General features: G+C 46.4%; 1 protein-coding gene across 4 annotated transcripts in view; it reads left to right on the forward strand.

Annotated features, from left to right (window-relative positions):
* The window catches only part of LOC119970549 (hyaluronan and proteoglycan link protein 1-like), a 118846-nt gene that overhangs the window by 63416 nt on the left and 31701 nt on the right, over window positions 1-23729 (forward strand). For all 4 annotated transcript variants that reach the window (XM_038805358.1, XM_038805357.1, XM_038805356.1 and 1 more), the window contains one exon: window positions 22488-22856. In XM_038805358.1, the coding sequence (XP_038661286.1) occupies window positions 22488-22856 (369 nt within the window). The remainder of the gene's footprint in view (window positions 1-22487; window positions 22857-23729) is intronic.

A 23729-nucleotide genomic window follows, 5' to 3' on the forward strand; every position in this document is an offset into this window, starting at 1 on the left:
GACTGTCTGTGTGGAGTTTGCACTTTCTCCCTGTGTCTGCACGTGTTTCCTCCGTGTGCGCCGGTTTCCTCCCCGTGTTTCCTCCGTGTGCGCCGGTTTCCTCCCCCAGTCCAAAGATGTGCAGGTTAGGTGGATTGGCCATGCTAAATTGCCCCTTAGTGTCCAGGGATGTGCAGGTTAGGTTATGGGCAGGGGAGTGGACCTGGTGCTCTTTTGGAGGATATAAACTTGATGGGGCAAATGGCCTCCTTCTGCACTGTAGGGATTCCAGGATTCCATGCAATGCATTCAGAAATATAGCTTTCATACTTTCATACATATCAAATGATATTCAGTCTCCTCATCATTCTTCTTAAAAGCTGCACTTTCCATTCCTAACTCAAAGCATATCTGTTTCCCTTCTTTCATGTCTATTAGCACCCAAATAATGGGTCTTTAAAAAAAAAAAGAAATTTAGAGTACCCATTTCATTTTTTCCAATCAAGGGGCAATTTAGCGTGGTCAATCCACCTATCCTGCACAAGTTTGAGTTGTGGGGGCGGAACCCACACAAACATGGGGAGAATGTGCAAACTCCACACGGACAGTGACCCAGAGCTGGGATCGAACCTGGGACCTCGGTGCCGTGAGGCAGCAGTGCTAACCCCTCCACCACCGTGCTGCCCTGTGAATGTATGGTTTACTGTGCACCTGGTATGTCCATGCTGGCACATATGGAGCTACACAATATGGAGACTTGTGTTTGAATGCACACAAAAGAGACAAAGTAACAGTTCATTGATGGGCATCCTACTTTATTTATGTAATTCACAGGACACATGCATGGTGCCTCACTCTGTTGCCCTGTTATTCCCCATAGAACATAGAACACTACAGCGCAGTACGGGCCCTTCGGCCCTCGATGTTGCGCCGACCTGTGAAACCATCTGAAGCCTATCTGACCTACACTATTCCATTTATAGAACATAGAACAATGTGCTAATGCTGCATGGGCTATCTCATGTTCTGTTCCTAAGTGGTTACATTATGCTGGGAGAGGAAAATGTGTTGGAGACTGGACGTTCTGCTGCAGAACTTTCCCGGATTGATACTGATGAGAATGATTCATATTCTTCTCCAGATGGTTCTCCACTGGTTGGTCTGTAATTACTCAGTGATCTGACATCCACCCAACTCTGACACAAAATAGAAATAGGAAGCTGAAAATGAACAAAGTCAGGGCGTGACTGCATTATGAAGCATTTTGCTTGCAGCAATTCAATAATAGTTATGTACAACAAAGGCATAAAGTTCTGTAACAATGCTTCAATTCAGCTTTGCAAGGATATGTATTCCTTCAAATTCTGTTGGTTTCCTCTCATAATTCCAGCAAATTTATCAGATAAACAGCAAAAAAAGTCTGTAAATGAGAGGTACAATAGGAGACTAATAGAACCAATGTGGAAATTCAGCATCTATATGTTATGACAATAGGAATGGACAATAAATGCTGGCCTAACCACAATGCCCACATCCATGAACGAATAGATAAATAATGGAACAAATACACATCAAGGAAAAGACGCCCATTTTCTATATCCTCATGAGATACTCCTCCTATTCAGTGACTGTATTTCCTTTTGAGTTGTGGCACTCGTCTTCTATTAACCAGCATTGCCTGAGACTAAATTATGTTAGAAATAGAACAGAATGTCCTTGACCTTACAGGAACTCTAAAATACATAATGTCAACATGCAGCATATTTTAAATGGCCACACATTTGCACTGTACAATTTTATGCTGCTGATGCTCTGTTACCATAGTAGTTTAGACATTTACAGTGATGTTTTATATTATTCTACTCATAAATAAATGTTAAGTTATTGTTACTTCCCTCAATACATACACATAACATTATGCAAAATACACAACAGCCTGAAAATGTCCTTCCACAGTGATTAATGGATACAGCTCTCACCTCCTTGACTCCATTTTGTCAATCCTGACAAAATCAAATTCAACTTTGTGAATGTCGTGCCCCTGTTCAAAAAAGGGAATAGGGATAACCCTGGGAATTACAGGCCAGCTAGTCTTACTTCGGTGGTAGGCAAAGTAATGGAAAGGGTACTGAGGGATAGGATTTCTGAGCATCTGGAAAGACACTGCTTGATTAGGGACAGTCAGCACGGATTTGTGAGGGGTAGGTCTTGCCTCACAAGTCTTATTGAATTCTTTGAGGAGGTGACCAAGCACGTGGATGAAGGTAAAGCAGTGGATGTAATGTACATGGATTTTAGTAAGGCATTTGATAAGGTTCCCCGTTGGAGGCTTATGCAGAAAGTAAGGAGGCATGGCATAGTGGGAAATTTGGCCAGTTGGATAATGAATTGGCTAACAAATAGAAGTCAGAGAGTGGTGGCGGATGGCAAATATTCAGCCTGGAGCCCAGTTACCAGTAGCGCACCGCAGGGATCAGTTCTGGGTCCTCTGCTGTTTGTAGTTTTCATTAATGACTTGGATGAGGGAGTTGAAGGGTGGGTCAGTAAATTTGCAGACGATACAAAGATTGGTGGATTGTGGTTAGTGAGGAGGGCTGTTGTCGGCTGCAAAGAGACATAGATAGAATACAGAGCTGGGCTGAGAAGTGGCAGATGGAGTTTAACCCTGAAAAGTGTGAGGTTGTCCATTTTGGAAGAACAAATATGAATGCGGAATAAAGGGTTAACGGTAAGGTTCTTGGCAATGTGGAGGAGCAGAGAGATCTCGGGATCTATGTTCATAGATCTTTGAAAGTTGCCACTCAAGTGGATAGGGCTGTGAAGAAGGCCTATGGTGTGCTAGCGTTCATTAGCAGAGGGATTGAATTTAAGAGCCATGAGGTGATGATGCAGCTGTACAAAACCTTGGTCGGGCCACATTTGGAGTACTGTGTTCAGTTCTGATCGCCTCATTTTAGGAAGGATGTAGAAGCTTTGGAAAAGGTGCAAAGGAGATTTACCAGGATGTTGCCTGGAATGGAGAGTAGGTCGAACGAGGAAAGGTTGAGGGTGCTAGGCCTTTTCTCATTAGAATGGAGAAGGATGAGGGGAGACTCGATAGAGGTTTATAAGGTGATGAGGGGAACAGTCAGAGACTTTTTCCCCGGGTAGAACAAACCATTTCAAGGGGACACAAATTTAAAGTGGAAGATATAGGGAGGATGTCAGAGGTAGGTTCTTTATTCGGAGAGTAGTGGGGGCATTGAATGCATTGCCTGTGGAAGTAGTTCAGTCGGAAACATTAAGGATCTTCAAGCGGCTATTGGATCGGTACATGGATTACGGTAGAATGATAGGGTATAGATTAATTTGTTCTTAATCTAAGACAAAAGTTTGCACAACATCGTGGGCCAAAGGGCTTGTTTTGTACTGTATTTTCTATGTTCTTAAGGGGAGGGTGGATTTCCTTGTGGTTTCTCCTACTCCATCAACCTAACATTGGCAAGGTTGAACAGAATCATTGTTAACATGCTATTTATATATTTTCCTTTATATATTTTCCGATGGTAGACTGACAGGCTGGTAGGAGTGGAGGGCAGTGGGTTGGTGGGTAAAGCCAATCCTGCTTGAGCCAATTGGAAGTGGCATGGGCTACTTCTTGGCACCAGCAGGTAGGTGTGCTCTTGTGGGCTTATTTGAAATGCCATTGGTATCATCCCGGCAACGGCGGGACCCCATACAGGTGACCGGTGAAAACGAGTGGTTAGCACAATTGCTTCATAGCTGCAGGGTCCCAGATTTAATTCCTGGCTTGGTTCACTGTCTATGTGGAGTCTGCACATTCTCCCCATGTGTGAGTGGGTTTCCTCTGGGTGCTCCGGTTTCCTCCCACAGCCCAAAGATGTGCAGGTTGGTCATCCCAAAGATTGGTCATGCTAAATTTCCCTTAGTATCCAAAATTGCCCTGAGTGTTGGGTGGGGTTACTGGGTTATGGGGATAGGGTGGAGGTGTGGATCTTGGGCAGGGTGCTCTTTCCAAGAGCCGGTGCAGACTCGATGGGCTGCATGTCCTCCTTCTGCACTGTAAAATTCTATTTAAAAATATTCTATGATTCTCCTTAACCATCCATTAGAGGTGCAGTAGGCAGTGGGCAATAGCTGTGTCCATAGGTCCTCCTGTGGAGGTGTTTCTCTTCCATCATGACAGCCTGGTATATGTACCCACAATTTGAGTTAACAAAATTGAGACCCCTTCAGAAGGCACCTCAAGATAGAGGCATTCTTGCAGACCCCCTCTGACAAAGATAGTGTTCACGCCTACAGGAGGCTGCCACCCTTCTAAGAATGTGGGCCCTCTGATTGAGCCAGCAGCCTCAGGAATACACCCATCATGGTAACTAGTGCCCTGCCAACAAGTGCAGGGTCAGGATGTGGAATGGTCCTGGCCTACAATTATGGTTAAATTTGTTAAGATTTTGCCCCTTGAATCAAAATGACATGCATTTTGAATGATGTGTAATAGTCAGTCAATCCTTTGTCCCAGATTGTGAAATCCTGTGAAGCATCAGTTAGGTAAATTCTGTCTTCGCCTGATGCCACCTTTACAGATATTCATTAGAGGTCATTGGAGCAACTGAGAGCAGGAACCCAGATTTATTTCTCCATCCATGTCAGGGATACTAACTCCAACTGCACTAATCACCAAGAGATCAATGAATGCAGCCCAATCCAAGATTGCATCTTGGCTCTTCAACAACATGCGTCTTTAACATTAAAATAAATCTCAATTTGCTTCCCAAGAACATTATGAAACTTTCATATGGCATGGTGGCCCAGTGGTTAGCACTGCTGCCTCACAGCACCAGGGACCCGGATTTAAATCCGGCCTTGGGTGACTGTGTGGAATTCGTGCATCCTCCCTGTGTCTGTGTCGGTTTTTCTGTTTGCTCCATTTTCCCTCACAGTCCAAAGGTGTGCAGATTAGGTGGATTGGCCTTGATCAATGCGTTGGATCACATGGATAGGACAGGGGAGTGGGCCTCGGTAGAGTGCTCTTTTAGAGGGTTGGTGTCGACTCGATGGGTCAAAAGAGGCTCGATGGCCTCTTTCTGTAGGGATTCCATGGATTCTATGAAAACAAAGTATAACACAAACACAAAGGCAGCACGGTGGCATAATGGTTTGCACAGTTGCTTTACAGCTCTGGATCCCAGGTTCGATTCCCGGCTTGGGTCACTGTCTGTGCGGAGTTTGCACGTTCTCCCTATGTGTGCGGGGTTTCCTCCGGGTGCTCCGGTTTCCACCCACAGTCCAAAGATGTGAGGGCTTGGTGGATTGGCCATGCTAAATTGCCCTTAGTGTCCAAAAACGTTAAGTGGGGTTACTGGGTTTCGGGGATAGGGTGGAAGTGTGGGCTTGGGTAAGGTGCTCTTTCCAAGAGCCGGTGCAGACCCGATGGGCCAATTGGCCTCCTTCTGCACTGTAAATTTTATGGTTCCATGATAAGGAGGTATTAGAGCAGATGACCAAATGGTCAGAGAGGTAGGTTTTCAGGTGCGTCTTAAAGGAGAAAAGGAAAGTAGAGTGAGGGAGAGATTTCAGGAAGGATCTCCAGGGGCAGCACGGTGGCCTAGTGGTTAGCACAGCTGCCTCACGGCACTGAGGTCCCAGGTTCGATCCCGGCTCTGGTTCACTGTCCGTGTGGAGTTTGTACATTCTCCCCGTGTCTGCGTGGGTTTTGCCCCCACAACCCAAAAATGTGCAGAGTAGGTGGATTGGTCACACTAAATTGCCCCTTAATTGGAAAAAATAATTGGGTAATCTAAATTTATAAAAAAATAAAAAATAAAATAAAAAAATAAATAAATAAATTTAAAAAAAGGAAGGATCTCCAGAGCTTCAAGGCCAGGTGGCTGAAAAGAAGATCATCATTGATGGAGCAATTGGAAATAAGGATGCTCAAGAAGCTAGAATCAGTGTTGAGATCCCATCTGACTTTGGTGGCAACTTCACAGCAGATGACAAATGTGTCCCAAAGCCCGCGGAAAGATCAGAACCTACTGGTACCCAGAGGACACTATTTTAATGTGATTGGCGAAAGAGCCAACATGAGGAAAGAGGTTGTTTATGATCTGGAACCGACTGCCTGACCTGTGGTATATGTAGAGAGAAAAATTACACGTGTATGGGGAAAGGGCAGGGGAGTGGCATTAGCTGAGTTGCTCTTATAGAGAGCCAACAAAGACACAAAATGCCAAATGCCCTCCTTCTGTGCTTTAATTATTCTGTGATTCTATAATAATGGCAATCATTATCATTTTTGCGCCAATGCACTGTGAGCTTTGCAAAGACCTATTCACTGTCTGCTTCACAATTCACAAGCATTAAATCACACAAAGTGGTTGTAATCGTGACGCAGATACTAAACCTGCTGCAAATATTTAGGACAAGTAATTACAAGCGCTAGTATCATTTTGACCATGTGATGAGTGTTAATGACTGCCAAGCAACCACTGGATGTACATTCGGAAATTTTCAAAATGATAAATTTAACATTTTTATAGTTTTTTCTGACTTTCCCTTTCTGTCTCATTTTTCTCTCTCTCTTAACTACGTCTTTCTTGCCCTCTCTCCATTTTTCTTTCTGTATCTGATTTGACATTGAATTTACCCTCTTCATCAGCCTTGACTCCAATAACTTCCCAATCCTTAAATCTCATTGGAAAAGCATTGGTTGCTCCACTCACTCTGGTCCCAGATACCCACTTTCCCTCACTGCACCACTGCAAACTTTCAGCAGAATTGTGGGCAAAAATGTTTTGAGTTGAGAGATCTTTGGATTTGGATTTGGATTTGTTTATTGTCACGTGTACCGAGGTACAGTGAAAAGTATTTTTCTGCAAGCAGCTCAACAGATCATTCAGTACATGGGAAGAAAAGGGAATTAAACAGAATTCAAGAAAATACATGAGAATACATAATAGGGCAACACAATATATACAATGTGCTACATAAGCATTGGCATCGGATGAAGCAGACACGGGTGTGGTGTTAATGAGGTCAGTCCATAAGAGGGTCATTTAGGAGTCTGGTGACAGTGGGGAAGAAGCTGTTTTTGAGTCTGTTCGTCCGTGTTCTCAGACTTCTGAATCTCCTGCCCGATGGAAGAAGTTGGAAAAGTGAGTAAGCTGGGTGGGAGGGATCCTTCATTATGCTGCCTGCTTTCCCCCGGCAGCGGGAGGTGTAGATGGAATCAATGGATGGGAGGCAGGTTTGTGTGATGGACTGGGCGGTATTCACGACTCTCTGAAGTTCCTTGCAGTCCTGGGCCGAGCAGTTGCCATACCAGGCTGTGATGCAGCCCGATAGGATGCTCTCTATAGTGCATCTGTAAAAGTTGGTAAGGGTTAATGTGGACATGCCGAATTTCCTTAGTTTCCTGAGGAAGTAAAGGCGCTGTTGTGCTTTCTTGGTGATAGCGTCGACATGAGTGGACCAGGATAGATTTTTGGTGATGTGCACCCCTAGGAATTTGAAACTGCTCACCATCTCTACCTCGGCTCCGTTGATGCTGACAGGGGTGTGCACAGTACTTTGCTTCCTGAAGTCGATGACCAGCTCTTTAGTTTTGCTGGCATTAAGGGAGAGATTGTTGTCACTGCACCACTCCACTAGGTTCTCTATCTCCCTCCTGTATTCGGACTCGTCGTTATTCGAGATCCGGCCCACTATGGTCGTATCGTCAGCAAACTTGTAGATGGAGTTGGAACCAAGTTTTGCCATGCAGTCGTGTGTGTACAGGGAGTAGAGTAGGGGGCTAAGTACGCAGCCTTGTGGGGCACCGGTATTGAGGACTATTGTGGAGGAGGTGTTGGTGTTCATTCTTACTGACTGGTCTGTTGGTCAGAAAGTCAAGGATCCAGTTGCAGAGTGGAGAGCCAAGTCCTACGTTTTGGAGCTTTGATATGAGCTTGGCTGGGATTATGGTGTTGAAGGCGGAGCTGTAGTCAATAAATAGGAGTCTGATGTAGGAGTCCTTGTTTTCGAGATGCTCTAGGGATGAGTGTAGGGCCAGGGAAATGGCGTCTGATGTGGACCGGTTGCGACGGTATGCGAATTGAAGTGGGTCAAGGCGTTCCGGGAGTATGGAGGTGATGCGCTTCATGATCAGCCTCTCAAAGCACTTCATTACAACTGACGTCAGGGCCACCGGGCGGTAGTCATTGAGGCACGTTGCCTGGTTCTTCTTTGGTACCGGTATGATGGTGGTCTTCTTGAAGCAGGTGGGGACCTCGGAGTGGAGTAGGGATAGGTTAAAGATGTCTGTGAAAACCTCTGCCAGCTGGTCCGCGCAGGCTCTGAGTGCACGACCGGGGATCCCGTCCGGGCCCATCGCCTTCCGTGGGTTCACTTTCAGGAAGGCCGATCTGACTTCGGAAACTGTGATGGTGGGTATGGGTGAATTATGCGTTGCTGGGGCACTCGATAGCGGATTGTTGGTTACCTGCTCAAACCGAGCATAGAATGCATTAAGTTCATCGGGAAGGGGTGCACTGCTGCCAGAGATACTGCTCGGCTTCGCTTTGTAGCCCGTTATGTTGCTTAGTACTTGCCACAACCGCCGAGAGTCTGTCTGTGACTCTAGTTTAGTTTGATATTCTCTCTTGGCATCTTGGATGGCTTTGCGGAGGTCGTACCTGGATTTCTTGTATAGGACAGGGTCGTCTGCCTTGAACGCCTCAGATCTGTCCTTCAGTAGGGAGTCAATCTCGCGGTTGAGCCATGGTTTCCGGTTGGGGAACGTACGTACTGCTTTCTTTGGCACGCAGTCGTCCACACATTTGCTGATGAAGTCTGTGACGGTGGTGACATACTCGTTTAAGTTAGTCGCTGAGTTCTTAAATATGGACCAGTCCACTGTCTCCAAGCAGTCACGTAAGAGCTCTTCTGTCTCCTCGGACCAGCACTGCACAACCTTCTTAGCTGGATTCTCCCGCTTGAGTTTCTGCTTGTAAGCCGGGAGAAGGAGCACAGTCTTATGGTCTGATTTCCCAAAGTGCGGTTGGGGGATGGAACGGTAGGCGCCCTTGATTTTTGAGTAGCAGTGGTCAAGAGTGTTGTCGCCCCTGGTGGTACAGGAAATGTGCTGGTGGAATTTTGGCAGTACACTCTTGAGGTTGGTTTTGTTGAAGTCTCCGGCCACAATGAACAGGGCCTCCGGGTGTTCTGTTTCATAGTTGTTTATGACTGTGTACAGTTCATCCAGCGCCTTCCTCACTTCTGCCTGTGGTGGGATGTAGACCGCTGTGATAATGGCTGAAGTAAACTCACGTGGAAGATAGTATGGGCGGCACTTTACGGTCAAGTATTCCAGGTCTGGGGAGCAGTAGGTCGCCAGGGTCACCACATCCAAGCACCAGGAGGAGTTGATGAGGAGATCTAACCAATAGCAGATTCCATTCATTTTCCTGGAAACAGCAAAATCTGGCCCCCTGTGACTTGCAGGAAATTGATAAATGTAGATTGGAATCAACAGTCAGAATGGATGATAGGTGGAGATCATTGATGTAGGAGAGCTGCTGAATGCAAGGGCAAAGTTTGTTTTGAGAATCCTGTAATTTCATGAAAGCAGTGAATGAATGGGCTGTTGTAGATAAAGCAATTTGAAATAGAACCAGATAGCCACAAAAAAGGATCTTAGCCGTCACATGTTAAATAAAAATAAATTGTATAGTTTGAACATTCGGTTGGGATTTAATTTTGTCTTTAGGTGCCATCCATAGTTTTGTGGTAACTAACATTGTCTTAAAATAAATCACATTTCGTAGTCCCTCTCAATCATCTCTCATTGTTTTTGCAACATATTAATAATCTAAAACTGTCGGGTTGAAATTTCTCAATCCTCGCAATTGCACCAGGATTATGCTTGCAGGTACCCTTCCCACTGATCCTGCTGGAAATTGTAAAGTCACTGGGAATATTATTTAGTTACCATGGGGCTGACAGGCACTGACACCACTCCAGTGGTCACCATCCATGTGACAAAAACCTCAAACACCAGGGTTGCAGCAGGAGCTTGGTGAACGCCTGCAGAGCATTCGGTCCAGTTCACAGGAACAGAGGACCAGGAGTAGACCATTCAGGCCATTCAATCAGATTGTGGCTGATAGGTACCTCAGCTATTTATCTGCCTTTGATCCATATAATTTAATACCCTTAATTTTTAAAAAATCTGCAGATCTGAATCTTACAATATTCCAATTTTCTGAAATCCATAGCCGTTTGGGACAAAAAAAGTTCCAGATTTCTATCACCTTTTGTGTGAAAACAATTCGCTTTCTCTCACTATTAATTGGCCTAGCTGTAATTTTAAAATTGTGACTCCTTGCTAGAGCGGAAATCATCCCTCCATATCTACCCCCAACAATTTATTTTCCTTTTAATGGTGTCAATTCCTCCAATCTTGCCCTGAATTAATAAGTTCCTACGTAAAGAAAATGTCTTTGCAAGGACTTCAAACTGGGCATCGGTGAGGCACTATGCGCCATCAGTAGCAGCTGAATTTTCAACCACAAGCTGTAACCTCAAAGCCTGGCATGTCCCTTGCTCTACCATTACCATCAAGCTGGGGAATAAACCCAAGATCAATGAGAGGTGCAGGAGGGCATGCCAGGAGCATGATGTGTCAATGTGCTGAAGATGTACTATCGGACTATATGCATGCCAAGCAGTGGGAGCAGCATGGGATAGGCAGAGCTAAACCATTCCACAACCAACAGATCAAGTCAAAGCTTTGCAGTCCTGCCCCATCCAGTCATGAACAACTAACCAGAGGAGGAGACTCCACAAATATCTCCATTGTCAATGAACAGGTTCCAGCACATCAGTGCAAAATACAAGGCTGAATCATTTAAAGCTATCTTCAGCAAGGAAGGCTGAGTGGATGATCCACCTTGGCTTCATACCGATGTTCTCAGCAACACTGATTTCAGTCTTTGACCAATTTGGTTCACTCCGCGTGATGTCAAGAAACAGCTAATAGCGCTAGAAAAAACAAAGACCGTTGGACCTTCGTAACATATATAAAAACATACCTAAACAATAGAAGCAGGGGAGGCCATTAGGACCTTTGAGTCTGCTCTGCCATTCATTATGATCATGGTTAATCATCAAGTTCAATCCTGATCACGCCTTCCCCCTATATCCCATGATCCCTCTAACCCCAAGATCTATATCTAACTCGTTCTTGAAATTACGCAATGTTTTCGCCTCAAATACTTTTTGCGGTAGTGAATTCCACAGATTGACTACTCTCTGAGTGAAGACATTTCTGCTCATCTCAATCCTAAAAGGTTTACCCGTTATCCTCAAACTATGAACCCTAGTTCTGGATTCCCCCACAATCGGAAACATTAGCCGGGATTCTTCGACCCCGTGCTGGGTCGGAGATTCCCTGGGGGGACATAAGAATTGTGCCCCGATGCTGGCTTCCCGATTCTCCCGCACCGATTCTCGGGCACCCGTCGGATTCCCGCTGCGCCGGTCAGGGACCGTTGAAAGCACCCCCCCCCCCCCCCCCCCCGGCAATTCTCTGGGCTCCGATGGGCCGAGTGGCCACCGAGTTCGGCCGAGTTCCGGCGGGGTGGGTTACGCAGGTCCCACACGGCATGTCTGGAAGGTGTGTCTGTGGGGGCCGTCCTGGAGGGCGGGGGGGGGGGGGGGATCCATCCTCGGGGAGGCAGTCCCCACGGTCACCTGGCCCGCAATTGGCGGGCGGGCTGGTTCCGTGGGGGCCTATATTCCTCCACGGCAGGCCCCTGTAGGGCTCCGCCATATTGCCCGGGGGCCAGCGCAGAAAAGCGAACCCCCACGCATGCGCGGAATCATGCCAGCCGTTCCGCACATGTGTGGAATCACGCTGGTCGTTCCGCACATGCGCGAACTCATGCCGGTTGTTGAGCGCTGGCTGGAGCTGTGGGACCACTCCGCCGCTGATCCAATACCTAGGAAGGGGAGCATTCCCCATTATCGGGAACCGTTGACGCCAGAGTGATTGGCGCCATTTTTCAGCGTGGGGACATAGCACCATTATTGGAGAAGCCCACCCATTGTTTCTGAATCTACCCTGTCTAATTCTGTTAGAATTTCATAAATTTCCATGAAATCCCCTCGTACACTTCTAAACTCCTACGAATACGATCCTGGCCAATTTAGTCTCTCCTCACATGACATGTCGTGTAGCCTCCCATGCTTGTCTGTGCCCCATGTCCTGAACATCTTCGCCCTCCCTCGCATCCTCCTCTTCGGACACGGACTGGCATTCAACCTCCTCCTTCAGCACGTCGACCCTTTGCTGCTTGATGTTGTGGAGGACACAGCAAGCTGCCACGATGTAGGTGATCCTCTCAGCGTCATACTGGAGGGCCCCAGAGCAGTCCACGCACCTGAACTATATCTACTTGTGCGCTGGCACATGTACCTCGGGATAGGGCGTCTGGGGGCTCGTTGAGCTTGCCGGGGCGATACAAAATCTCGTAGTTGTAGGTGGAGAGCTCAAACCTCCACCTCAAGATTTTATCATTTTTGATCTTGCCCCGCTGTGTGTTATTGAACCTGAAGGTTACCGACCGTTGGTCAGTGAGGAGAGTGAATCTCCTGCCAGCCAGGTAATGCCTCCAATGCCGCACAGCTTCAACGATAGCTTGGGCCTCTTTTTCGATGGAGGAGTGCCGAAATTCGGAGGCATGAAGGGTGCGGGGAAAGAATGCCACGGAATGCCTGCCTGATTGAGCGTGGCGGCTAGGGCGACGTCTGATGCGTCGCTCCACACTTGAAAGGGCAGCATCTCGTCTATTGCGTGCATCGTGGCCTTGGCGATATCGGCTCTAATACAGTTGAAGGCATGTTGAGCCTCGGCCATCAGGGGGAAAAGGGTGGACTGGATGAATGGGCGGGACTTGTCCGCATACTTTGGGACCCACTGGGCGTAGTATGAAAAGGTTGTCCATTTTGGAAGGACAAATATGAATGCGGAATACAGGGTTAACGGTCGGGTTCTTGGCAATGTGGAGGAGCAGAGAGATCTTGGGGTCTATGTTCATAGATCTTTGAAAGTTGCCACTCAAGTGGATAGAGCTGTGAAGAAGGCCTATGGTGTGCTAGCGTTCATTAGCAGAGGGATTGAATTTAAGAGCCGTGAGGTGATGATGCAGCTGTACAAAGCCTTGATACGGCCACATTTGGAGTACTGTGTGCAGTTCTGGTCGCCTCATTTTAGGAAGGATGTGGAAGCTTTGGAAAAGGTGCAAAGGAAATTTACCAGGATGTTGCCTGGAATGGAGAGTAGGTCTTACGAGGAAAGGTTGAGGGTGCTAGGCCTTTTCTCATTAGAACGGAGAAGGATGAGGGGCGACTTGATAGAGGTTTATAAGATGATTAAGGGAATAGATAGAGTAGACAGTCAGAGACTTTTTCCCCGGGTGGAACACACCATTACAAGGGGACATAAATTTAAGATAAATGGTGGAAGGTATAGAGGGGATGTCAGAGGTAGGTTCTTTACCCAGAGAGTAGTGGGGGCATGGAATGCACTGTCTGTGGAAGTAGTTGAGTCGGAAACGTTAGGGACCTTCAAGTGGCTATTGGATAGGTACATGGATTAGGGTAGAATAATGGAGTGTAGGTTAACTTCTTAAGGGCAGCACGGTAGCATTGTGGATAGCACAATTGCTTCACAGCTCCAGGGTCCCAAGTTTGATTTTGACTTGGGTCACTGTCTGTGTGGAGTCTGCACATCCTCCCCGTGACTGCGTGGGTTTCCTCCGGGTACTCCGGTTTCCTCCCACAGTCCAAAGATGTGCAGGTTGGGTGGATTGGCCATGAAAAATTGTCCAAAGTTCTATGATTAACCTAGGACAAAAGTTCGGCGCAACATCGTGGGCCGAAGGGACTGTTCTGTGCTGTATTTCTCTATCTCTAACCCCAGGCAGCGTTTGAGGGCCTTGGGGCAGTGGGGGAGGGGAAGCTCCATGAAGGGGCGCATGCGGTCGGGATCGGGCCCCAGAACTCCATTCTGGACCACATAGCCGAGGATGGCTAAGCGGTTTGTGCTGAATACGCACTACTCCTTGTTATAGGTGAGGTTTAGGAGAGTGGTGGTGTGGAGAAAATTTGTAAGGTTGGCATCGTGGTGCTGCTGATCGTGGCCACAGATGGTGACATTGTCTAGATACGGGAAGGTGGCCCGCAATCTGTACCGCTCAACCATTTGGTCCATCTCCCTTTGGAATACCGAGACCCCGTTGATGACGCCGAAGGGAACCCTGAGAAAGTAGTAGAGGCGGCCATCTGCCTCGAAGGCAGTTTATGGGCGGTCGCCTTACGGATGGGGAGCTGGTGGTAGGCGGATTTGAGGTCTACAGTTGAGAAGACCCGGTACTGTGCTATCTGATTCACCATATCAGATATGCGTGGGAGGGGGCTTCGCGTCGAGCTGCATGTACCTATTGATGGTCTGGCTATAGTCCATGACCATTCTGTGTTTCTCCCAAGTTTTCACCACTACCACTTGGGCTCTCCAGCGGCTGTTGCTGGCCTTGATGATGCCTTCCCGAATCAGCCGCTGAACCTCGGACCTGATGAAGGTCCTATCCTGGGTGCTGTACCGTCTGCTCCTGGTGGCAACGGGTTTGCAATCCGGGGTTAGGTTAGCGGTGGGTCGACCTTTAGGGTCGCGAGGTGGTAGGGGCCCACCGAATTTCAAAGTTAGACTCTGGAGGTTACACTGGAAGTCCAGGCCGAGTAGCAGGGCAGCGCAGAGATTGGGGAGGACATAGAGGTGGAAGCCGCTGAATTTTACGCCCTGGACCATGAGTGTGACTATACAGTACACCCGGATCACCATGGAGTGGGATCCGGAGGCCAGGGAGATTCTTTGATTGGCGGGGTGTACCGCGAGGGAGCAGCGCCTTACCGTATCTGGGTGGATGAAGCTTTCGGTGCTCCCGGAGTTCAGCAGGCAAGGGGTCACGTGCCCAGCGATCTTCACGCTGGTCGAGGCGGTGGCTAGGTTGTGCGGGCGACACTGGTCGATCGTGACTGAGGCGAGTCGTGGCTGGTCGTCGCTGGTGTCGGACGATGGGGTGCCCGGGGAGCATGGATCCTGGAACAATAGTGATGCCCATGTGCCGTGGGGAAGACAAGATGGCGGTCTTGGGGTGGACAAAATGGTGCCACCCACAGGCCGCACGTGGCGATGGTTGAAAAAGATGGCGGCGCCGACTGGCCGCGCATGGTCTGAGGCGGAGAAGATGGCAGCGCCCACTGGCCGCGCGTGGTCTGAGGGGGAGAAGATGGCGGCGCCCACAGGCCGCGCGTGGTCTGGGGAGGTGAAGATAGCGGTGCCCATTGTCCGTAAGCGAGGGGGTTGGGGCGTTAGCGGCGACTGAGCGGGCCTGTCACACCGTAGCGAAGTGCCCCTTCTTGCCGCAGGCCTTACAAAGGGCAGTGCGGGCCGGGCAGCGTTGGTGGGGCTGTTTCTTTTGCCCGCAGAAGTAACATCGGGGGCCCAGGTGTATTGGCTGGGTAAGGCCCCCGGTGGGGCGGCCGTCTGTGGGGTCCATGATGCGTAGGAGTGGCTGGGGGTGTAGGCCTGAATATTGCACGAGGCGACTGTCATCAATAGCGCTAGTATCTTTGTTTCTGCGAGGTCGAGGACGTCCCCCTCTAAAAGTCGCTGTCGTATGAGGTCTGACCCTATCCCCGTAACGAAAGCATCCCGCATGAGGAGGTTCGAATGTTCTATGGCCGTGACGCCCTGACAGTCACAGACTCTGACTAGTGGAATTAAAGCATGCCAGAAATCTTCTATGGACTCACCAGGGAGCTGACAGCGCGTGGAGGGTACGTGTCTGGCGAAGAGCGTGTTCGTCCGCTGGGCGTAATTCTCTTTTAGTAGCGCCATGGCTTCATCGTAGTTCGGCGTGTCCTGGATCAGAGGAAAGACGTTGGAGCTCAGGCGCGAGTACAGTATCTGGACCTTCTGAGCCTCCGGAATTGGGTCTGGTGCAGACCTGATGTACGCCTCGAAACAAGCTAGCCAGTGTTGAAAGTCCTTTTTGGCGTTGCGTGATTGCGGATCCAGCTGCAGACGATCCGGCTTGATGCAGAGGTCCATCTTCTGAAAATCTTAGATTAATAAATTGATGCACTATCATTTGCACAGAGACGAGAGATGAATACAACTGAGGCTTTATTGCATCGGCCACGTCTTGTCGGTCGGCTGCTACCAGGAAGATCTCAAACCTTTGCCTGAATGCACACCAGTTTTCACTGAGATTGCCATGGCACCTGAGCCGCTGTGGAACCGGAATCTCGATCATCTTGCCTGGTGTTGTTGGTTGTCACTGTTTGCTGAGTTGTAGCTATATGGGTTGAAACATTCACTCACTGGTACCATGTCTTGTTATGCTCTTGGCGTAGCATAAGCTGCTTCCTTGATTTGCACTCTGACAAAGGAAGGTTCAGACGTGCAGATAACTTCAACTCGTTTATTAAATTATTAGCAATTCTCCTACTTGGATTTGACTCTACTGTTAATCCTTCTATAGCTACTCAGACTGACGAACCAGTCTGCTACAATCCACGTGGTGGGTGTGATGTTCAATCAACCCTGTGCCTGAACTCACTAAGTGTCTCCACTGGAAAGAGGAAGATCATGTGTGCTGTGTCCTTTATATATGGGTTGGTGTAATGCCCTCCTGTGGTAGTGTCACCTCTGTGTGTATCGTGAATGCCCATTGGTCGTGTCCTATCTTACCAACCTATTGGTTGAGTGTCTGTGTGTCATGTCTCTGGTGTTTCCTCTAGTGTCTAGCTAGTCTACATGCATTTACATTAACCCCTTGTGTATCTACACTGATGCATATCACCACAGGAGTCACTGGATCATGCCAAATGTGAAGATAAATGCAAAAATAAATTTTATACTGAAACATTATTCTCGCCAAAATATAGCATGTTGAAAATTCCCAATTTAGTAATTCAATACCATATTCCTGTTTAAATTCATCAAGCGTGAAATAAAAATGTATTTTCAATGAAATAGAAAACATACATAGGTATTGTCACAAATGTCCCTGTTACACAGGCCACATTTGCTATACTTATGGTGTGACCTAAATAACTGCAGATGTTGCCAGTAACCTTGAGAATTCAATTCATTAACTCCTATTGTAATTGCTTGGAGTAGACTTTGAAGATAGCAAATTTAAATGCAATTTAGTTTTGTCAAAAACAACCATTTGCTTTGTGTCTATTCAAGCCTAACTCAATAGAGCTAATTAATCAAACCAACTAAAATCCAGATATAAATAAATAGCTCTCATTTTTTGTAAAAATTGGATTAAAGGACTCATTGTGTTCTTATGTGTGTTTCTTGCCATTAAATGTTGCGAAACAGATGGTATTATTTAAGATCATAGCCATGAAATTCTTTCAACTTCTTCAATGCCACATAACCAAGGTTTCCACCAGACTTCAAAAATGTTACTGCAGCACAGTGACAGAAATCCTCAAAAATGTCCAGGCCAAGAGTGACTGTACTGGATTAGAAATAGAAAATGGATCATTTTAAAGCCTGGGAGTTCTTTTGCTATTCATTCTTGGGAGGTACACTGAGCATGTTTTCTCATCTCTAGATGTGTCTGAGAAAGCGGCCTGGAACCACCACAGCCCATGTGGTGAAGGGATACCCACAATGCTGATAGCTAGGGAGTTGCAAGATTGTAACCCAGGAAAAATGAAGGAAGAATGCCACATGTCCAACTCAGATATATGGCTAAGAGGGAAGCTTCAAAATGTTCCTTACCCTCAGAAGTGGTGCAAATTGTGGGTTTAGGAGGTATTTCTGGAGGTAAAGCCTTGGTAGGTTTCTGCTGGTAATGCTGTAAATAGTACACACTGCAGTCATAGTATATGGGATATGGTGTGGTGGACATTTAAACTAGAATTAAGGTGCCGATCAAGTGGGCTGCTTTGTCCTAGATGGTGTTAAAGTTCATCAATGTTGTCACACCTGCACCTATTCAGGCCAGTAGTGTAGCCACCTGGGTTGGCCACTTCCCCACACAAAATGGAAGAACGCAAAGGTTACAGGGAAAACTGGACAATTATAAAGAGACAAGCAGTTTGCAGAAGTTCATATGTATTCTGACTGCAAAGAAAGCAGACAGCACCGAAACCAGAAATTTACATATTAATGAAGCGATCCCCGGGAACAATGGATACAATGATTAGCTACAATTGGGACATTCTATGGCAGGTCAGACTTCCCGGCACCAACAGGGTCTGAAACAAAAGGAAACAAACCAGTTAGGAAGAACCGCCCCGCGATCGAGGGACAGCCTCAGTATTGGGGGATTCGTACCAATCGATTGGGATGAGACCCAATCAATGGACAGTAGGATTAGGGTCCGCCCAAAAGGGCGCGAAGCCCCTGGGACCTATAAAAGTCAGGTCCCAAGTTTAGCTCCCTCTTTTAGCCAGCCCTCCCAGCAGAACACCTTTGCAGCAGCTCTCTAAGAAGTTGAACGTGAGAAGGAGAGGCCCGGCCAACAGCTACACCGACAAGTAAGTGTCAACCAACGCTCTCTACGAGTATAGACACTCCTGACCCCTTTAGTCCACACCAACTGGAAGCCTGCGGATCCAGTACAGAACAAGAGGCCATTGTTCCCTGATCCGGCAGTTCCTTTATTCCAGATAAGTATTGGCCTAGTAGTGGTAGGAATAGTTTAGTCTTAGTATTATATGCATGAGTAGTAAATAACTGTGTAATAATAAACGTGTCTTGTTTTGAACTTACTAACTGGTGTATTGAGTCATTGATCTGAACTTGAACTTGAACCTCGTGGCGGTATCATAAAGATACCTGGCGACTCTAGAGCTAAGGAATAAAACAGAGCCAATTGAGTGTAAAGCACACTCACCAGAACGAGCAATGGTAGAACGTATTTCACCACATTCCCTGTGAATTATAGGTGTTGGAGAGGCTTTGGGAGACAGGAAAGGAACCATTGGCTGTAAAATATAATAATCGCTTATTGTCACAAGTAGGCTTAAATGAAGTCACTGTGAAAAGCCCCGAGTCACCACATTCCAGCGCCTGTTCAGGGAGGCCGGTACGGGAATTGAACCCATGCTGCTGCCTTGTTCTGCATTACAAGCCAGCTGTTTAGCCCACTGTGCTAAATCAGCCCCTGCTAAACTAGCTAATACACAGTCTCTCATCTGTTGTAGCCACAGACTTTAAGTGGTTAGTCCAGGTGAATTTATGGTCAATGGCAGGCCCCCAGTATATTGATGGTAGGAAACGCTGTGATGGTAATACCATTGGATGTGAAGAGGAGGTGTTTGGGCTCTTTCTTATTGGAGATGGTCATTTTGTGACACTAGTGTGATACATATGTTACCTCTCAGTACATGCCCAAGCATGGATGTTGTCCAGATTCTGCTGTATACAAGGATAAAGCTCTTCATTATCTGAGAGCGTGCAAATAGAGCTGAATACGATGCAATGTGAACAGCCCTATTTCTGACCTTATGATGGAGGGAAGACCATTGTTGAAGATAGTTGGAGTAGGGCGATGTCCTGAGAAATTCCTACAACAATGTCCTGTGGTTGATTGACCTCCACCAACCATACCCTTCATTGCAGAATTCTCCACTGATCCCCATTTACTTTTGTCTTACTAGGACTAATTAGTGAGATATTCTTTTGAATGCTGTCTGTTGTTTTACTGATGTTTAGCATTGTAATATGTACCACTCCGATGTTTTCATAACATGTACTTCATTCCTGCCTGAATATTTGCCAGCTGGTGAGTAATCTCATCCACACAGGTCTCAGCAAATGATCCACTTTCAAAAATGGTTCAAGAATGTATTCTGAAGGACATTCCAATGCAAATAAATACGCATACAATACATGACTTGATTTAGGGCTGCATGGTAACACAGTGGTTAACACTGTTGCTTCACAGCGCAGGGTCCCAGGTTTGATTCCTGACTTGGGTCACTGTCTGTGCAGTCTGCACGTTCTCCCCATGTTTGTGTGGGTTTCCACCGGGCATTCCAGTTTCCTCCCACAAGTCCCAAAAGACGTAGTTGTTAGGTGAATTGGACATTCTGAATTCTCCCTAAGGCACCGGAGTGTGGCAACTAGGGGATTTTCAAAGTAACTTCATTGCAGTGTTAATGTAAGCTTACTTGTGACACTAATAAAGATTATTATAATTGAGGATTATTTGCAATTCCTAATATATATGATGAAAACCTGCTGTAATTTTTTTGAGTGGGATCATCATACATTGAGCAAACATTCTCCATACTATCTGTTGGTATTCGCACCAAAAACCATAGAAGATATAGTCGATACTCTGGAATAATTTCAATACTATTATTTTTTCTCAGGGTTATTTGCTTCCAAAGGTGACAGCATCTTATGAATTTACCAGACTGGGTTGATAAGTTTTAATCATTGCGAGATGTCCATTCATCTCTGTTTGCAAATGGTTCCTATATTATGTCAATAAGGTCTTGCTTAATCCTTTTACTTCAATCTTGGGGCTGGCTAGATGGACTGCGGTGGTCTTTTTCTAACCCAGTCCATCTCTATTATGCTTTCTTGACCATGTTCATTCATCTAATTGTCTTCTGGGTTAATAGTCATACAGACACTGAAAAAATAAACATTTTCTTTACATTACCTCATCTAGATCCAATCACGTTTGGTTACCTCTGGTTCTCTCCAGTCTTTTTTTCTGGTTGCCTTCTGATGTCACTAAAATTGACCATTTTGTTTAAAGAATGGTTTCTCAATGTAGAATAATACCCTCCCAATCAAATCAATCAAATCAAATTTCCATCAGGTAGATAGTTAATTGCTAATAATCCTCAGTCAATTAATTCACTTAATGTTTGATTTTAATTTTATGTGAGTGTTCCCCAGAATATGTTCCTGAACCATTATTGAAATAGGATGTGAGCTGTTCATCACCAAAGACTCATGAGATAGAGATTGACGCAGCACATTTGTTGGCTGGTTGCTTGAAAAACTGATAAACAATTAAGAGGTTAGAATACATACTGATAGTTCAATAACTCTTGACTTATAATCACAAACAGTTTATAGAATCTGAGAATCCACAGCAGAATAGCTAACAGATCTCTAATATTGAGCAAGGAGCAGTGCCCTCCTAGATTATAGAATTTAACGTGGATAGTTAATCATCTTCATCATCCACGAGAGGTCTACTGTATACCCTCAATTAGCTAATTTATTCATACAGGAAATGGTTTATTTGGGAGCTTATGAACCAATGTTGGTTGTTGTCATTCACTTTTGTAAGGTATTGAACTACAGTTTGGCAATCCTTTAATTTGATTTTCACAAATTTCTTAAGTATTTGTTTTTTGAAAGCTGTTGGACGGTCAGAGAATCGCCGGTGGACGGCGTGAAACCCGCCCTGCCGCTCCGACGTCGGCTGCCGAATTCTCCGGCGCCGGTCTTCGGGCGGGGATCACGCCATGCTGGTCGGGGGCCATTGGCAGCGGCCCGCCCGGCAATTCTCCGGGCCCCGATGGGCCGAGCAGCCGCGCATTCCTGGCCAGTCCCGCCAACGTGAAATGGACGTGGTCCATCCCGGCGGGACCTGGCTTGGAGGACAGCTAGCGGAGTCCTCGGGAGTGCACAGGGGGGATTCGGCCTCAGAGGGTCCCCACGGTGGCCTGGCCCGTGATCGGGGCCCACTGACCTGCGGGCGGGCCTGTGCAATGGGGCACTCTTTCCCTCCGTGCCGACCACTGTAAGGCTCCGCGATGGCCGGCGTGGAGAAGACACCCCCTACGCATGCACAGGAAACACGCCGACGGTTCTGCGCATGTGCCAACTCACGCCGGCCCACGCCGGCCCTTCAATGACAGTTGGCGTGGCTTCAACCCCTCCAGCGTCAGCCTCACACCCGGAAGTGCGGAGGATTCCGCAACTTCCGGGTGGCCCAACGCCGGAGTGGTTCACGCCGCTCTTGGAGCCGGCGTCAGGCCGTTGCGCCAATTGCGGGAGAATCCCGGCCGTTGTCTGATTTATGATATTTTTCATTCTCCCAATTAAAGACTTGCAGATAGCACTTACATTCGTATGCTAAAAAAAGTCTTAAAACTCTACAAGGCATTCTTAATATTCTTCAGAAATAATATTAAAGCAAAGGGGAATAATTAAATTAAGAATGTCTTTCCACTTTAATAAATTGGTTTTAAACATTTTTTGGTCACATTTTTGGTATTGTGCTACCTGAACACTTGAGGCAAACTTTGGATATTTATACCATTTCAAATTCCATATATTGCATTATCAATATTGGTTTATTTCAATAGCACATCTGGAGTTAAACTGTTCCTTGCAGTCTAAGGATTGCATAAAGATGGGGCAACTCGATCTTTGCTAACACTATCCGTTATTCTTTTTTTTGTAGATAAAGAATCTCGACTGGGCATAACGATAGACCAGCCTAAAGTTGTCTCATACCGAGGTAGCAATGCCACTCTACCCTGTAAGTTCTATTATAAACCTGTGCCTGTGCGTGCAGTTCAAACCGCTCTTAAGGTCAGGATCAAGTGGACCAAACTCACCTCCGATTATCTCAAGGAAATCGATGTATTTGTTTCATTGGGAAACAACTGGAAAAGCTTTGGAAACTACCAGGGAAGAGTTTTTCGAGAAAATGAGAATGATGCCTCCATAACCATAACAGATTTAACACTGGAGGACTACGGTAACTACAAATGTGAAATAATTGAGGGACTAGACGACGTCACCGGGACTGTGCTGCTCGATCTGCAAGGTACAAATATGTGATTCTTTTTATTTGCAAAAAAACACATTTGTTTAATAATCACTAAATATCATGGTGGTGTTTATTGCTTATAAAGTATTGCTCAGTCTTGTGTTCATTGAGGTGAATGACGTCATTTCAAAGGACTGTGACACCGAATATCATCAACTAATATTCCCCGGGCAGGGACATGAAAGCTACATTTACACTGTTCTGTTAACATGCCCTTCTCCAACTCAGCATCACCTCCCTGAATGTATCAGTGTAAACTTGCCATTTTCCACATTAGACTGGTCAATAGCTGTCAGTGTCATTATTTGGTCCCAAAAATACCATAAATTCGGTAGAACTCACCTCAGACTACTACAAGCACTTCAGTCGAAGACCGACCAAACACATTTCACATAGCAGGCAAGCAAGGTTGAACCGATTGGACTGGGTTTGAATCCAGACCTCAGAGGTTATCCTTCCCACCCCATCCTCAGTTCCCACTGATTTTAATTTTAGTAAGGCTGCTTGTTGCCACACTCAGTCAAATGCTGCCTTGATATCAAGGGCAGCCGATCTCACCTCACCTCTGGGATTCAACTCGTTTGTCCATACAAGGCTATAACAAGGTTTAGAGCCGAGTTGGCTCTGGTGCAACCCAAACTAAACATTGCCGTGCAGGCTCTTTAATTTTGTCTTTAATGCCTCTAATCTGCCTATTTAACTTTTCTGTTATGTTTGTCTTCCCCTCCTTAAATATCGCAAATATTTTGGTAATTATCTGTTGTACCAGAATATAAGTTTATTTGGTGTATTTTTCTCTCTTACCACATGAGGTTTCTTTTTGTGAAGGCACCATGCGATTCTTAAAATTCTGGATTTTGCTGGAGAGTC

The sequence above is a fragment of the Scyliorhinus canicula genome, chromosome 8 (genome assembly GCF_902713615.1).
Source record: "Scyliorhinus canicula chromosome 8, sScyCan1.1, whole genome shotgun sequence".
Taxonomy (NCBI): Eukaryota; Metazoa; Chordata; class Chondrichthyes; order Carcharhiniformes; family Scyliorhinidae; genus Scyliorhinus; species Scyliorhinus canicula.